Here is a 16,138-nt window from a genome sequence, read left to right as displayed (position 1 = left end):
CCTAGTCTGGGGACTGAGCAGCAGCAGTACTAGTCCTAGTCTGGGGACTGAGGAGCAGCAGCAGCAGTACTAGTCCTAGTCTGGGGACTGAGGAGCAGCAGCAGCAGTACTAGTCCTAGTCTGGGGACTGAGCAGCAGCAGTTCTAGTCCTAGTCTGGGGACTGAGCAGCAGTACTAGCCCTAGTCTGGGGACTGAGGAGCAGCAGCAGCAGTACTAGTCCTAGTTTGGGGACTGAGGAGCAGCAGCAGCATTACTAGTCCTAGTCTGGGGACTGAGCAGCAGTACTAGTCCTAGTCTGGGGACTGAGCAGCAGTACTAGTCCTAGTCTGGGGACTGAGTAGCAGTATTAGTCCTAGTCTGGGGACTGAGCAGCAGTACTAGTCCTAGTCTGGGGACTGAGCAGCAGTACTAGTCCTAGTCTGGGGACTGAGTAGCAGTATTAGTCCTAGTCTGGGGACTGAGCAGCAGTACTAGTCCTAGTCTGGGGACTGAGCAGCAGCATTACTAGTCCTAGTCTGGGGACTGAGTAGCAGTACTAGTCCTAGTCTGGGGACTGAGCAGCAGTATTGGTCCTAGTCTGGGGACTGAGCAGCAGTACTAGTCCTAGTCTGGGGACTGAGCAGCAGTACTAGTCCTAGTCTGGGGACTGAGTAGCAGCATTACTAGTCCTAGTCTGGGGACTGAGCAGCAGTACTAGTACTAGTCTGGGGACTGAGCAGCAGTATTGGTCCTAGTCTGGGGACTGAGCAGCAGTACTAGTCCTAGTCTGGCGACTGAGCAGCAGCAGTACTAGTCCTAGTCTGGGGACTGAGCAGCAGTACTAGTCCTAATCTGGGGACTGACAGCAGCACAGACTCAGCACTGCTTTGAAGGGCACACATATGCTTGGGGGAACCACAGCCACAGTAGTGGTGTGTACTGTTAATTGTTACGCTGCTTGGCCTGATGCTGGAGAGGAGAAGGGGGTTCTCTGGAGAATGGCTGTGGTTGTTGACCATTTAGATAAAAACAACACCTGCTTACTTCCTGCTTCATGTTACAGTCTAATGCTTCCATATCCTGCTTCATGCTACAGTCTAATGCTTCCATATCCTGCTTTATGCTACAGTCTAATGCTTCCCTATCCTGCTTCATGCTACAGTCTAATGCTTCCCTATCCTGCTTCATGCTACAGTCTAATGCTTCCATATCCTGCTTCATGCTACAGTCTAATGCTTCCCTATCCTGCTTCATGCTACAGTCTAATGCTTCCATATCCTGCTTTATGCTACAGTCTAATGCTTCCCTATCCTGCTTCATGCTACAGTCTAATGCTTCCATATCCTGCTTCATGCTACAGTCTAATGCTTCCATATCCTGCTTCATGCTACAGTCTAACGCTTCCATATCCTGCTTCATGCTCCAGTCTAATACTTCCATATCCTGCTTCATGCTACAGTCTAATGCTTCCCTATCCTGCTTCATGCTACAGTCTAATGCTTCCATATCCTGCTTCATGCTACAGTCTAATGCTTCCATATCCTGCTTCATGCTACAGTCTAATGCTTCCATATCCTGCTTCATGCTACAGTCTAACGCTTCCATATCCTGCTTCATGCTCCAGTCTAATACTTCCATATCCTGCTTCATGCTACAGTCTAATGCTTCCCTATCCTGCTTCATGCTACAGTCTAATGCTTCCATATCCTGCTTCATGCTACAGTCTAATGCTTCCATATCCTGCTTCATGCTACAGTCTAATACTTCCATATCCTGCTTCATGCTACAGTCTAATGCTTCCATATCCTGCTTCATGCTACAGTCTAATGCTTCCATATCCTGCTTCATGCTACAGTCTAATGCTTCCATATCCTGCTTCATGCTACAGTCTAATGCTTCCATATCCTGCTTCATGCTACAGTCTAATGCTTCCATATCCTGCTTCATGCTACAGTCTAACGCTTCCATATCCTGCTTCATGCTCCAGTCTAATACTTCCATATCCTGCTTCATGCTACAGTCTAATGCTTCCCTATCCTGCTTCATGCTACAGTCTAATGCTTCCATATCCTGCTTCATGCTACAGTCTAATGCTTCCATATCCTGCTTCATGCTACAGTCTAATGCTTCCATATCCTGCTTCATGCTCCAGTCTAATGCTTCCATATCCTGCTTCATGCTCCAGTCTAATGCTTCCATATCCTGCTTCATGCTACAGTTTAATGCTTCCATATCCTGCTTCATGCTACAGTCTAATGCTTCCATATCCTGCTTCATGCTCCAGTCTAATGCTTCCATATCCTGCTTCATGCTACAGTTTAATGCTTCCATATCCTGCTTCATGCTACAGTTTAATGCTTCCATATCCTGCTTCATGCTACAGTTTAATGCTTCCATATCCTGCTTCATGCTACAGTCTAATGCTTCCATATCCTGCTTCATGCTCCAGTCTAATGCTTCCATATCCTGCTTCATGCTCCAGTCTAATGCTTCCATATCCTGCTTCATGCTACAGTCTAATGCTTCCATATCCTGCTTCATGCTACAGTCTAATGCTTCCATATCCTGCTTCATGCTACAGTCTAATGCTTCCATATCCTGCTTTGTGCTACAGTCTAATGCTTCCATATCCTGCTTTGTGCTACAGTCTAACGCTTCCATATCCTGCTTCATGCTCCAGTCTAATGCTTCCATATCCTGCTTCATGCTACAGTCTAATGCTTCCCTATCCTGCTTCATGCTACAGTCTAACGCTTCCATATCCTGCTTCATGCTCCAGTCTAATGCTTCCATATCCTGCTTCATGCTACAGTCTAATGCTTCCATATCTGAAGAACCTGGGCCTCTTTTCTTTCAAAACACCCTCTCATTCCCTTCTTCTCTCCTGTTCTCTTTCCCTCCTTCTTCCCTTCCCTTCCCTCCTCCCCTCCTTCCTTCTTTCTCTCTCCTCCTGCAGATGTTGGTGAAGCAGAAAGAGGCTAACAGACAGAGTATGATCCTGCTGCAGAACGCTGACCCCAGCCTGCAGCTGATCAAGGCTCTGGAGGACGTGGCTAATGTTACCAAGACTCTGGAGCAGGAGAGACTGCAGCATCACCAGAAGGTAGGTATGTCTGAAACTGTCTGTTTAGTGTGTGGCAGAGCTTCAATTCCAAAATGCCCATCCTTGGCACGGGAGAGGAGAGAGTGTGCTGTCAGTGGAACAAGGAGGATACAACAGAAGGGCTTCAGTGAAATCAATACATGTTTAATCACAAGGCTCAAGTCTTCTCTTACACAGCACTTCAAAATGTTCTTGGTGAAAATGCCAGGTGTTGTAGAGAGAACGTTAACACACACTCCTTTGGGGCGGCAGTGTAGCCTAGTGGTTAGAGCGTTGGGCTAGTAACCGGAAGGTTGTAAGTTCAAATAGACAAGGTACAAATCTGTCATTCTGCCCCTGAACAGGCAGTTATCCCACTGTTCCTAGGCCATGATTGAAAATAAGAATTTGTTCTTAACTGACTTGCCTGGTTAAATAAAGGTAAAAAAAATATATATATGGTCTCACCTTGTGGCGCTTGGAATTAACAACTCTGAAGGTCTTCAGAGACCAAAACGAGTTAAAAAAAGCAGAATTGCTCATCTTGATCACATAATGTGTAGTTATTTGGGGTGCAAAATGATTTGTAGATCAGTGATTATGCGCAGTCCATCTAAAATATAGTCAATATGGATCTCCATTCATGTATATCCATGTAGGTGAAGGCTCTGGAGGCTGAGCTACAGGAGTACTCTCTGAAACAACAGATAGCAGAGCTGCAGAGCCAGCTGGACCTGATGGAGGAGGAGAAGAGAGAGACAGAGGGACGTCTGCAGGAAGTAGAGAAGAAGAACCGTGACCTAGAGAAAAGAGGTGAGGAGGACACCTACGGGCTGTCAATCACATCACACTGTGGGTTACCCACAGATTTCATTCCTACAGCTTTGTGAAAGAATACGTCTACAGCATTACCAGTGGAATAGATAGTTGTCCATCTTCTCATGTTAAAAGACTGGTGACCCAGGCTTCATCTAACACATCTGTCTTTTACATCTTTAGTGCAAGAGCTGCTGCAGGTCCAGAAGAGCGCTGAGCCCTCACCAGGGATCGCCCCAACCCCTGCCCCTGTTCCCCAGCCCCTCCACCCCCACCACCACCCCCTCCTCCTCCTCCACCCCCTCCCCCATCGCGATGCAACCCCCTCAGGTAGGACAATAGTCTGCTAATATGTTGTGTACAGGCTTGCATGGAGAAATGAATGCTTTAATCACCGATCTGTCTAATCATACTTTAATTTACACTCTTCATTCAATAGCTCACTGATTGCAATCATGAGGAAATCATCCAAGAGTTCAAAGGGGGGATCCCCAAAGTTACAGCAAGCTCCTGGTACATTTGAAATCACTTAGAATCAAATCTACACCTGTCAGAATAATATAGAATTTCAAGAATATGATTGAAATAAATCCTTCATAATTGAGGAATTTCTTATTTTAAAATCACACATCTTTACAATATTGTCCATGTAACCCTCTGTCCCTCTCCTTGTCCTGTAGAAGGAGGTGCAGAAGGAGGTGCAGAAGGAGGTGCAGATAACGTCAAAGTGAAGGCAGTCAATGAGATGATGGAGAGGATTAAACATGGTGTGGTTCTGAGGCCTGTCAAGGGAGGAGACACTAAGGTGAAGAGGTCAACAGTTCATGTTTTGTTGAAATAATTGTCTTGGAAAATTGTGGAAATATAGACTCTACTTAATGTTGTCAAACTGTGGAAACAGAGACTCTACTTAATGTTGTCAAACTGTGGAAATATAGACTCTACTTAATGTTGTCAAACTGATTACTCCCTTATTTTTCCATCCATGTCATGTTTTCTAATCAACTGACTGTCTCCCCAAAGAGAGGGGTCGTAAAAGTGAGTATATTGACTTTTACATCAATATTGTGACGGTGAAGTCTCTCGGGATCCTGAAATCACCCCCCAACAACAACATGCTAAACCCCATATCACATGGATAAGCCACATCATATGGTACTAGAGTGAAATGGATTATAACAGTTCTGTTATTAATCTCTCACTAAAACCAGTCTTCGGTTTGGCTTTTGGAATGGGCTCTTTCTCTTTGTGTAACATTGTCCATGGATTACCTCACAGTGTAGACGGACAGACACCACATGACTGTCGCTTTGATGTCATTTCTTTTATATTGATTGACACAATCACCATGACAACTTACAGGCTCTGAGGAGAAAAAAAAATCAATAAAATGGCCTCCAGCTTTTACCTTCATTCTCTCTAATGTAGACCAGCTATGTGATAAAAGCTAACACCAGCTGCCAGGCCCGATGTGTGCGTGAGCACATAAGAAAATGTGTGTTATGTCCTGTTTATTAACTGAGTTGATGTATTAATAGCATTCTCTCAACCCCTAGAAACCTCCAGTAATGGAAGAAAAGCTGCCACAGGAGAGTGCCATGGAAGAACTGAAAGGCATTCTGGTGTGAAGTGTTATGTTGTATTTTATTAGCCTTATTATAAAAGCTCACATATGCTTTTAAGAAGTGATGAAACATATATGTTATATAATTATATCTGTTACCAACTGTAAAGCATGTTGTCTGTATTTCTGGACCCCCCCTTTCTGACCCCCCCCCCCCAGGAGACGGTGAAAAAGAGTCCCAGTCGGGGGTCTCAGGAGTCGGTCCCGTGCCCCCCAGGGAAGAGCCCTGTCAGCAGTGAGCTGGAGGTCATCCTCAGGAGGAGACGGAAACAGGCCTGTGACTCTGGAGGAGGTAGCAAGACCATTTGTTTGTTTGGCTTTCTTCATTCTCCTAAAATGGGTATCAGTAGAATCTCCTCAGAGGAGGACCATCCTCCTCAGTGAATTTCATGAAAATCTAAATGGTGAAACAAAGATAAAACTATACTAAATATATTCACGTCACCAATGAATTTTGTTCGACGTTGTAAACTTTAATTCATAGGCTAGGTTGTAGCCACCTCGTGACGGGTGTAGCGGACATTCTAGTATCATGTAGTAGCCTAAACCTACTGATGTGAATATGATTGACAGAAATAGTGGAAATAAGGCTCGTGCTCATAAAACATTTAAAAGACATCAACCATTACCGATGGGTATATATGTAACAGTATAACTTTAGACCGTCCCCTCGCCCGTACCAGGGACCCTCTGCACACATCAACAACAGTCACCCTCGAAGCATCGTTACCCATCGCTCCACAAAAGCCGCGGCCCTTGCAGAGCAAAGGGGAACTACTACTTCAAGGTCTCAGAGCAAGTGACGTCACCGATTGAAACGCTATTTAGCGCGCACCGCTAACTAAGCTAGCCATTTCACATCCGTTACATATACAGACTATGCGAGTGGCCTGCTGAAAAAGAGATGCACATTCTAGCCTTGACTATTCTACATTTCACCACCAGAGGGCTCAATAGACCCTGTCATGATCATATGCATACACTCTAATCATTAAACTATAGGCCAGAGCATGCAGGATGTCACTATTCATTCGTGGTGAGCCACAGTCACAGTGTTGTGAATTCAGGAAGAATGATGCAGTGCAGTCTTTGTATCCAGTTCTTAGAATATCTTTGCCTTTGAATATGTCCTGGGACAACCGCGTGTACTGGATGGTTAGATGTTAGGCCTACAGTGTACTGAACCTATGTTTAGATGTTAGGCCTACAGTGTACTGAACCTATGGTTAGATGTTAGGCCTACAGTGTACTGAACCTATGGTTAGATGTTAGGCCTACAGTGTACTGATCCTATGGTTAGATGTTAGGCCTACAGTGTACTGAACCTATGGTTAGATGTTAGGCATACAGTGTACTGAACCTATGGTTAGATGTTAGGCCTACAGTGTACTGAACCTATGGTTAGATGTTAGGCCTACAGTGTGGCTAGTAAAAGCTTGCATTACTGTTTACGTTGTGAAACGCTCATCAAATATGTGATTGTTTATGCTCCTAGATCACATAGTAATCTACTGGAGATAATAACCCACAGAGAGAGTGAACATGCTGTTCTCTTAGATCATGTCCCTACTAACCCCTTTGTCTCTCTCCCTCAGATGAGAGCAGGGATGGACAAATAAGCAAGGTTTTGTCCTCTGACAGCCTGAACGGGAGGCACAGCCAGAGCTCCCACAGCTCCGACAGCTCAGGCAAAGAGCCAGAGGGGCCTACAGGACCAGGGCCTGGGCAGAGCCCCAGAGAGCCAGCCTCCCCCAGTGGAAGGGGCCCCGGCCCAGCCGTAGCAGCCAGGTGCAGGTCAGACTCTGGCCAAGAGCCCCAAGCAGGGTCCTGGAAGGACAGGAGGTCCCGCACTTCTTTGTCTGAGAAAGAGGTCTACTCCGAGGCGCCGGTCACCAATGGATGCATTGTCAGGTAATGTACATCTACTATGGTGACCATCCTCATGTCAATTATTTCAGCTAAATTGGCACAGATATGATAGGCACAACTACGTTGGGTCAGTCACCGAAAGGTCGCTGGTTTGAATACCTGAGCCGACATGGTAAAAAATCTGTCAATGTGCCCTTGAGCAAGGCACTTAACACTCATTTGCTCCAGGGGCGCCCTACTACGATGGCTGACCCTGTAAAACAAAACATTTCACTGCACCTATTCGGTGTGTGACAACAAAACATTTTACTGCACCTATTCGGTGTGTGACAACAAAACATTTATTTGTGTTTTTTTTACCATAAGAATCAAAGTGGGCAATTTGTTTATTTTCAAACAAAAGGATTCTTTGGTGCAAAATACATGTAGGAAAATGTGAAGGACTTTTGAAAAGAGGACTTGCTCATCCTTGTTGTGTGTTCCAACAGTGGGGAGGAGCCTGAGGAGCAGAAGCCTGAGAAATGGGCACCACAGCCCAACGGAATCAGCCATCTTAACCCTAGTCTGTCTGTGGAGTTGGACACGCATACCACACACTCTCCCAGCCTCTCCGCAGGGCCCAACCCACTCAACGGGAACACGGATGCAGAGTGTTGAAGGTCGGCTACAGAGGTCCCTGGGCAACCAGGAAGGCAGGCAGGCTGAGGAAAGCTGCACAATTTTGCACAGAATCTCAGTTATCTGCAGTTAGAGACACTTAATTATAAAAGCTTTAGGTTATTTTAATTTTATGCACAAACTCTGTTGATCTGATGTGGCTTTGTGTCATCATCTAATGATTTGTTTCAGAATACAACCTTTTTATTTGATCAGTCTCTCTCTTTCTCTCTCTCTCTAACAGGAGTTGAATGATACTTCTAATATATGGCACAAACTTATTTGATTCTATTTCTGCTTCTTCCTTGCACTTCCTGAACCTACCGTAAGACTTTCAGTAAAGTCACTGCTTACTTTATGCAGTAGTAGCACCACGTGAACATCGATAAAGAACAATGTTTACCATCTGGGTCATCATAAAACAAATAGGATACAGATATTGCACATTATTAAGGCACTTTTGCTATTTCAAAACTGGAGCTCTGTTTCAGTTTGTGAACTATCTATATTTAATGTGTAATCGATGCAAATACAGCGTAGGGATGCAAATGAAAGCCATGCACGTGTTTCAATCAAAGTAGCCTACCATCCTTGAGGAATTAGGTGCTTGTGTGTTCAGTCTACCTCGTATTACACACACTTGCCTCTTGACTATCCTAAATTGTATTTAAAGGGAAAAACATGATATAGTATCATCTTCATGCAATGGGACAACATTTGTAAATGTCTTCCACCTACATTCCCAAGCTGTGCTTTGTTCATATTTGCTGGGATACTCCCATTGTTTCATTACTGCTGTAACCAGATTTCATCCTGTGTGTATTATCTCACCGGTATTATGTTAGTAGGTCATGCTTTCAGATATCTAGTACAACCTAAAACAACTGGATTAAACAGTGTGCAAACGTAACTGATAGAGCAACTTCATCTAAGAAATAAATACATTAGAAGGCTCATAGGACATTCATTCTCACACCCATCATGACATTGTAAATGTTTCTTCAAAACATAGAAACAACATTGAGAGCATTGACTTTATTGTAAGTCATTTCTATGAAGCCTTCTTTCATCAAAATTAAAGGAAATCTTGTTTTCCAGATGCAATGATTTAAGTCTTAAACCTTAAGTCATCATTTTCTCAATTCCATCTTTATCAGGCAAGCAGCTGATGGAAAAGGATATAACTGGACTGAGTTTGTGTGAATCTTGATTTTGTGTGTTTGGGACTTTAAAAGTGTTATTTTTTCTTTCTTTTTTACATTTACATTGATGTTCATTCATCACTTGTCTGAAATAAAATTACTATTCAAATGACAAGACTTGTACTTGAATTTATTTCTCCATCTTTGTGTAATATATTACTAATATTATAACATTTAAGGGCTGTGTTTTGTGTATTCTTACCCTGGCGTGACATTTTGATAACCATGTAAATCTCTCTAGGACAAGGTGACTTTTATTTATTCGCTTGTATTTACCCCCCCCCTAAAAAATAAAATAAATGAAATGCTAATTAGCTACTCATGTGGCTATCATAAAGAACTTCAAATGCCATGATGATCTGGACGAGACTGACGAATCGACTCAAAGGTTTTAAAAAATCTCTGGATTAACTACCTAATGTTAGCTAAATGTAGTAATGATTAAATTGGCTACATTTCTTTCAATGGTCACTTATGTGAACTGTTTTAAATTGACACAATACCTGTTAGCAAAAGCATCATCTAGGGCAGGAGTTTGCAGGGATTTGTAGATTTGCAAGATGTCTACTTTGATGCTAATTAGCATCTTCAAATCTGACAATAAATAGAGCCGAATATAGTGTTCAAAGACATCTTGTCATGTTAATCAAAACATCACACCAGGGTAAGCCAATAGGAAACACAGCCCTTTGTTTAAGTGTTTCTAAAATCCCATATGGGAAAAATGTATGGCGCAAAAACGATTGGAACCATTTCTTCTTTTTTTTTGGTATAATGGTGTTCGCAATAATTATATGTGCATTATGCTACCTACTGTACAGGTGGATTGGAACCATTTCCCGGATTGACCGCAAGGTGTTATGGGTATAGTGATGCCTCCACTGTGGGGCTCTATTTCGGATTTGTTTTCACTGTTTAATCAAAACCATTTAACTTTTTAGACAATGATGGCATATTCGTCTATAATCCACGATAATCCAAAAACATAACAAATGACTGTCACTAGATCAAACACCCCCTGTAGCGTCATAACGCGGTAGCGAGCGTCTTCCAAAATGGCGTCCAGATATTATCAAGAGATGCAAGAGAGTTTCAGAAATAACAACAAAAGCAGGGAATTCCCTGCGCATAGCGCTAAAGTCCATTCAGTAGCATGGAGTTGCGACGGCAGGAGGTTGGCATCTGGATCTTTTGATAAAACAGCAAGCGTATTTGTCTTGGAAAAAGACCGTTTGGTAAGTTGCTAGCTAGCTTGGTAGTATGCTATCGACGCCAGTGAACATGGAATGAATGAACCACGCGTGTTAGTGCAAGGCTAACAACACACCTCCCCAGTGGTATCTTGTAACATTCACCCTCAAAATCTAGCCGATATCGATTCATTTACTAACTTTATGATCAGACCACGAATGGAAGAACATGCTAACTAGATGCTATGTTTTGTGCGGATCCAGCTAGCCTAGTTAACTTAGTAGTTACAGTTACTTTTAGTGGTAGCTACCTCCCCCGTAGCCATCGTGTTGATTGCTAGCTGTTTTTGCCTATATCAACCCCGTACAGGTGAAAGAGAACAACTACAGAGGCCATGGAGACAGTGTTGATCAGCTGTGTTGGCATCCTACCAACCCAGACGTGTTTGTCACTGCATCAGGGGACAAGACCATACGCATCTGGGACGTCAGAACAACAAAGTGCACGGCTACTGTCAACACTAAAGGTATGATTCATCTGCTGTGTCTTTAGCCAAAAACAACACTTCAGTCTTGTACTTTAGTTTCTGCCATCTGTAACATTTGGTTCTTTCTGATCTTTTTTTTAAATCTTTATTTTTCTAGGCAAGTCAGTTAAGAGCAAATTCTTATTTTCAATGACGGCCTAGGAACAGTGGGTTAACTGCCTGTTCAGGGGCAGAACGACAGATTTGTACCTTGTCAGCTCGGGGATTTGAACTTGCAACCTTTCGGTTACTAGTCCAACGCTCTAACCACTAGGCTACCCTGCCAACCCATCTGAGCTGACAACTGTGCTTGATCTGGTTTGTTTGTTTGTTTGTTTGTTTGTTTGCAGGGGAAAACATCAACATCTGCTGGAGTCCCGACGGCCAAACGATAGCCGTTGGGAACAAGGATGATGTGGTTACCTTCATCGACGTCAAATCACACCGGTCACGAGCTGAGGAGCAGTTTAAGTTTGAAGTCAACGAGATCTCGTGGAATAATGACAACGACATGTTCTTTCTCACCAATGGAAACGGGTGCATCAACATCTTGAGGTGAGACCTTGGTTCCATCCAAAATGGCATCCGAGGTTGTTCCCTATCTAGTGCACTACTTTTGGCTAGGACTCATATGGTGCCGGTGTAAACCAGTGCACTATTTAGGGAGCCGTACTCTAGTATTCACAATCCTGTTCAAACTAGAATGTGTTGCTTATGTCCTGTGATGTAACTTATGCACCCCGTTACTCTAGGCTTTTGTGGAGAGATGGGTAATGATGCTTCGAGGGTGACTGTGGTTGATGTGTGCAGAGGGTCCCTGGTTCGCACCCGGGTATGGGTGAGGGGATGGTCTAAAGTTATACTGTTACACCTAGTGGTTAGAGCGTTGGACTAGTAACCGGAAGGTTGCAAGTTCAAACCCCCGAGCTGACAAGGTACAAATCTGTCATACTGCCCTTGAAAAGACAGTTAACCCACTGTTCCTAGGCCGTCATTGAAAATAAGAATTTGTTCTTAACTGACTTGCCTAGTTAAATAAAGGTAAAAAATAAATGTCTTGTGATGTAACTTATGCCTATTGCTGCTGCACATGAAAATGGATATGACTTGAAGTAGTAGATAGATTTATGAGTTACGGGCTCCCTGACATGTTGTTTTCAGTTACCCCGAGCTGAAGCCCATCCAGTCGATCAACGCCCACCCCTCCAACTGCATCTGCATCAAGTTTGACCCCACGGGGAAATACTTTGCCACGGGAAGTGCAGATGCCCTGGTCAGTCTGTGGACCGTTGAAGAACTGGTCTGTGTTCGCTGTTTTTCCAGGTGAGTGAGTACATTGAAAACAAGTAAATATGGACAGATATCTATCTACAACAAATGGTGCAATTGCAAAACTGTCATCAGCATCCAAAACATGATCGGTATTTGTATCACTGGATATGGATGCTTTTGCAATGTATCCATATGTTGAGTCTGATTGTCTTATGAATGTGTTTCAGATTGGACTGGCCAGTGAGAACATTGAGTTTCAGCCATGATGGGAAGATGCTGGCTTCAGCCTCCGAGGACCACTTCATAGACATAGCTGAGGTTGAAACAGGTTGGTTGGAAGGAAGTGAATACAACTTTCTGTGGATACATAAAGAAACCAAAATAGAATTGGATGTGCTGATGATAATCTCCTCACTCCCCCCTCTGCTCCCTGTGGAATGTACGATCCACACAACAAGCCCACACTGCCACATAGTCCTTGGCAAGAATCAAGTCCTCTCTTTATTTTGATTTCATCCTTCCTCAGTATCCTCTTCTTTGTTTTGTGTTTATGCAGGAGAGAAGCTGTGGGAGGTCCAGTGTGAGTCTCCTACGTTCAGTCGCCTGGCATCCTAAGAGACCGCTGCTGGCCTACGCATGTGATGACAAGGAAGGGAAGTACGACAACAATAGAGAGGCAGGCACTGTCAAACTGTTTGGATTACCTAATGATTCCTGAGTGTGAGTCGAGGCAGGCGCTGTCAAACTGTTTGGATTACCTAATGATCCCTGAGTGGCAGGCACTGTCAAACTGTTTGGATTACCTAATGATTCCTGAGTGTGAGTCGAGGCTGGCGCTGTTAAACTGTTTGGGATTACCTAATGATTCCTGAGTGGGAGTCGAGGCAAGCACTGTTAAACTGTTTGGGATTACCTAATGATTCCTGAGTGGGAGTCGAGGCAAGCACTGTTAAACTGTTTGGATTACCTAATGATTCCTGCGTGGGGTAGCGATGCTGGCGCTGTCAAACTGTTTGGATTACCTAATGATTCCTGAGTGGGGTCAAACACACACGTCTCTTGATTCACTCTTTAAACTGAGTTTATGCGGATGATTGGCCCTACTTTGTGGAGGCATGTTACCTATCCCTGTGCTGCAAGACTTCTTCTTTATATGTTCAATACAACATCCTTGACTTTTGGTCCTTTTTAAATACAGCCAGAAGGGATGTCTGTTTAAATAGCTACGTCATGTAAACTGATATTTCTCCAGAAGTCAAATCCTCAATGTTCTTCTACTGTTTTTTTTCTTTTCTAGAAAGAGTGCCATCTTAGATGTAAAATGAACAGATAATTACAGCGGTTCTGATGAGGGAAGAGGGCCTAGGGTTGCCCTGGAGGGAAGAGGGCCTAGGGTTGCCCTGGAGGGAAGAGGGCCTAGGGTTGCCCTGGAGGGAAGAGGGCCTAGGGTTGCCCTGGAGGGAAGAGGGCCTAGGGTTGCCCTGGAGGGAAGAGGGCCTAGGGTTGCCCTGGAGGGAAGAGGGCCTAGGGTTGCCCTGGAGGGAAGAGGGCCTAGGGTTGCCCTGGAGGGAAGAGGGCCTAGGGTTGCCCTGGAGGGAAGAGGGCCTAGGGTTGCCCTGGAGGGAAGAGGGCCTAGGGTTGCCCTGGAGGGAAGAGGGCCTAGGGTTGCCCTGGAGGGAAGAGGGCCTAGGGTTGCCCTGGAGGGAAGAGGGCCTAGGGTTGCCCTGGAGGGAAGAGGGCCTAGGGTTGCCCTGGAGGGAAGAGGGCCTAGGGTTGCCCTGGAGGGAAGAGGGCCTAGGGTTGCCCTGGAGGGAAGAGGGCCTAGGGTTGCCCTGGAGGGAAGAGGGCCTAGGGTTGCCCTGGAGGGAAGAGGGAAAACATCATTTCATCTCTGTGGTGAAGGGGAAAACACTAGTGTTCTCTTGGAAACCACCAGATGGCAGTGGATCCCAATTATGAAATGGTTGTTTGTTTCTGTAGACTTTTCTACATGACGGTTTCTCCATACAGTTTGCAATTACACACAGTGCTGTATCACATTTTTGTTGAAACTGTAAATATATATATATATATTTTTTTATATTAAAACAACAGTCTTGCATACTTGTCTTGGTTGAACATATCAAGGTATAAAACTAATGGTTGTATGTTTGCTGTCTATAGATTTGGTGGACTATTTCACTAAGAGGGGACTGTATCTCAGCCAGGAAATGGTGATTCATTGCAGGCTATGGCATGAAGACGTTGTGTAACTAAATGCATTTATGTAATGTACACAGAGATGGTGGGTGTGAGGTCTTGGACTTGATATGGTAGCCTACCCTCTGTATCACAGCTCCCACACACCAACCAGCACAAGGCCATGTTATCTTAACTGGGTGAATACGATGCCCTGCCAACTAAGTAGAGTATACAGTCCGGTCCAAAGACGAGCCAAAAATACTTTCAAATAAATCATACAAGTTCTGGGTTATATTGCATTTTCCTGTCCAATGATGTAAAAATATATATATATATATATATTTTATACTGATACAATGGCTCAGAGAAATATATTTTGTTTAACAAGTAATACTTTTTCCCCCTCAGATGTGTTGAATACCTCACCTTTTGAGTATAATGGCACTGAGCCTTTTTTTCTAAAATGTCTCAGATTGGTTTCCTTCCATTGATATCCTTCATCTGCGCTTAGGGACGGCCCTCATCAAGTTCCGGATAATGAGATGGCTATTGCAAAATGTTTATTTTATTTTGTGGTCGATTTAACATTTCTTTGTGTATTTTGATGTGTGCTTGGGGTTATTGTCTTGCTGGAAGATTCACTATATTTTTGAGAGAGAAAAAAAATTGTTTTACAAAAAGTTTTTCTTCAATTGTGTTAGTATAATAAAATGTCCAAATGTTTTTGAACAATCTAGCCCAGTATTTGTGTTATTTATTTGATAGACTTCTTTGCTGATATATGATCCATATCTTTATGTACATATTCTTTATCCCTTTACACTTGTGTGTGTATAAGACAGTATTTTTGGAATTGTTAGATTACTTGTTGGTGATTACTGCATTGCCGGAACTAGAAGCACAAGCATTTCGCTACACTCCACATTAGCATCTGCTAACCAGGTGTATGTGACATATAAATTTGATTTGATTTGAAATAAATGAAACATGTTTTTTTTTTTAAATGGTGTCATTAATGTTGGAACGGACTACTTGGCTGTAAGTAGTCTGTGTGTACGTAATGTGGACTTGTGTTTTCAGACATGTCATAGTGAGTATGAGTCAAGTCATAGTGAGTATGAGTCATGTCATAGTGAGTATGAGACGAGTGGTAAGCGTATAAGTTCAAGCTGAGCAGTTATCACGATGGGTGATTTGTTGTATGAGACAACAGCGATAACAGGTTTGAATAAATGTGGGTTTTTGATACTTATGTAGGTGTCATAACCTGCCATGAAATAACACTATGTCACAACAGGTGTACTGTAAATAAGTAGGTCATGGGTGTTATGACCATACTATGACAGGTTATGTCAGCTGTTATGACGCTGGAAGTCAAGTAAAGTGTTACCACAACAGCTTATGTAGCTTGCCTCTGGCCTGCTGCCACAGCTGAGGAGGGAGAACACACCGTTTGTTTAGATGGAAGCACAGCCGGTTCTTTCATACTGTTCTAAGAACATGCTGATGTTTCTAGAATGCAACAGTTCCTCGTGTCTGATGTTTCCAGAATGGAACAGTTCCTCGTGTCTGATGTTTCTAGAATGGAACAGTTCCTCGTGTCTGATGTTTCTAGAATGGAACAGTTCCTCGTGTCTGATGTTTCTAGAATGGAACAGTTCCTCGTGTCTGATGTTTCTAGAATGGAACAGTTCCTCGTGTCTGATGTTTCTAGAATGGAACAGTTCCTCGTGTCTGA

At 43.6% G+C, this 16,138-nt stretch overlaps 2 protein-coding genes across 2 annotated transcripts in view; both read left to right on the top strand.

Moving 5' to 3' along the window:
• The window catches only part of LOC135526752 (shootin-1-like), a 30,381-nt gene extending 21,036 nt beyond the window's left edge, over nucleotides 1-9,345 (top strand). Inside the window, 11 exon segments of the mRNA XM_064955378.1 lie at nucleotides 2,937-3,083; nucleotides 3,722-3,875; nucleotides 4,062-4,136; nucleotides 4,139-4,208; nucleotides 4,318-4,391; nucleotides 4,559-4,683; nucleotides 4,902-4,916; nucleotides 5,435-5,500; nucleotides 5,662-5,794; nucleotides 7,098-7,413; nucleotides 7,860-9,345. Of these exon segments, the coding sequence (XP_064811450.1) occupies nucleotides 2,937-3,083; nucleotides 3,722-3,875; nucleotides 4,062-4,136; nucleotides 4,139-4,208; nucleotides 4,318-4,391; nucleotides 4,559-4,683; nucleotides 4,902-4,916; nucleotides 5,435-5,500; nucleotides 5,662-5,794; nucleotides 7,098-7,413; nucleotides 7,860-8,028 (1,344 nt within the window). The 3' untranslated portion in view covers nucleotides 8,029-9,345.
• Nucleotides 9,346-10,158: 813 nt separating this feature from the next.
• On the top strand, nucleotides 10,159-16,024 carry LOC135526751 (THO complex subunit 3-like). Its single transcript, XM_064955377.1, is given in 7 exon segments — nucleotides 10,159-10,465; nucleotides 10,791-10,947; nucleotides 11,298-11,502; nucleotides 12,109-12,270; nucleotides 12,447-12,547; nucleotides 12,776-12,815; nucleotides 12,817-16,024. Coding segments are annotated over 7 exon segments (966 nt in total). The 5' UTR covers nucleotides 10,159-10,285; the 3' UTR covers nucleotides 12,938-16,024.
• Nucleotides 16,025-16,138: the final 114 nt, after the last annotated feature.

This window comes from Oncorhynchus masou, chromosome 32 (genome assembly GCF_036934945.1).
Source record: "Oncorhynchus masou masou isolate Uvic2021 chromosome 32, UVic_Omas_1.1, whole genome shotgun sequence".
Classification (NCBI taxonomy): Eukaryota; Metazoa; Chordata; class Actinopteri; order Salmoniformes; family Salmonidae; genus Oncorhynchus; species Oncorhynchus masou.
Note: the sequence above shows the minus strand (reverse complement) of the source record. Positions and strands in the feature narration are given on the sequence as shown.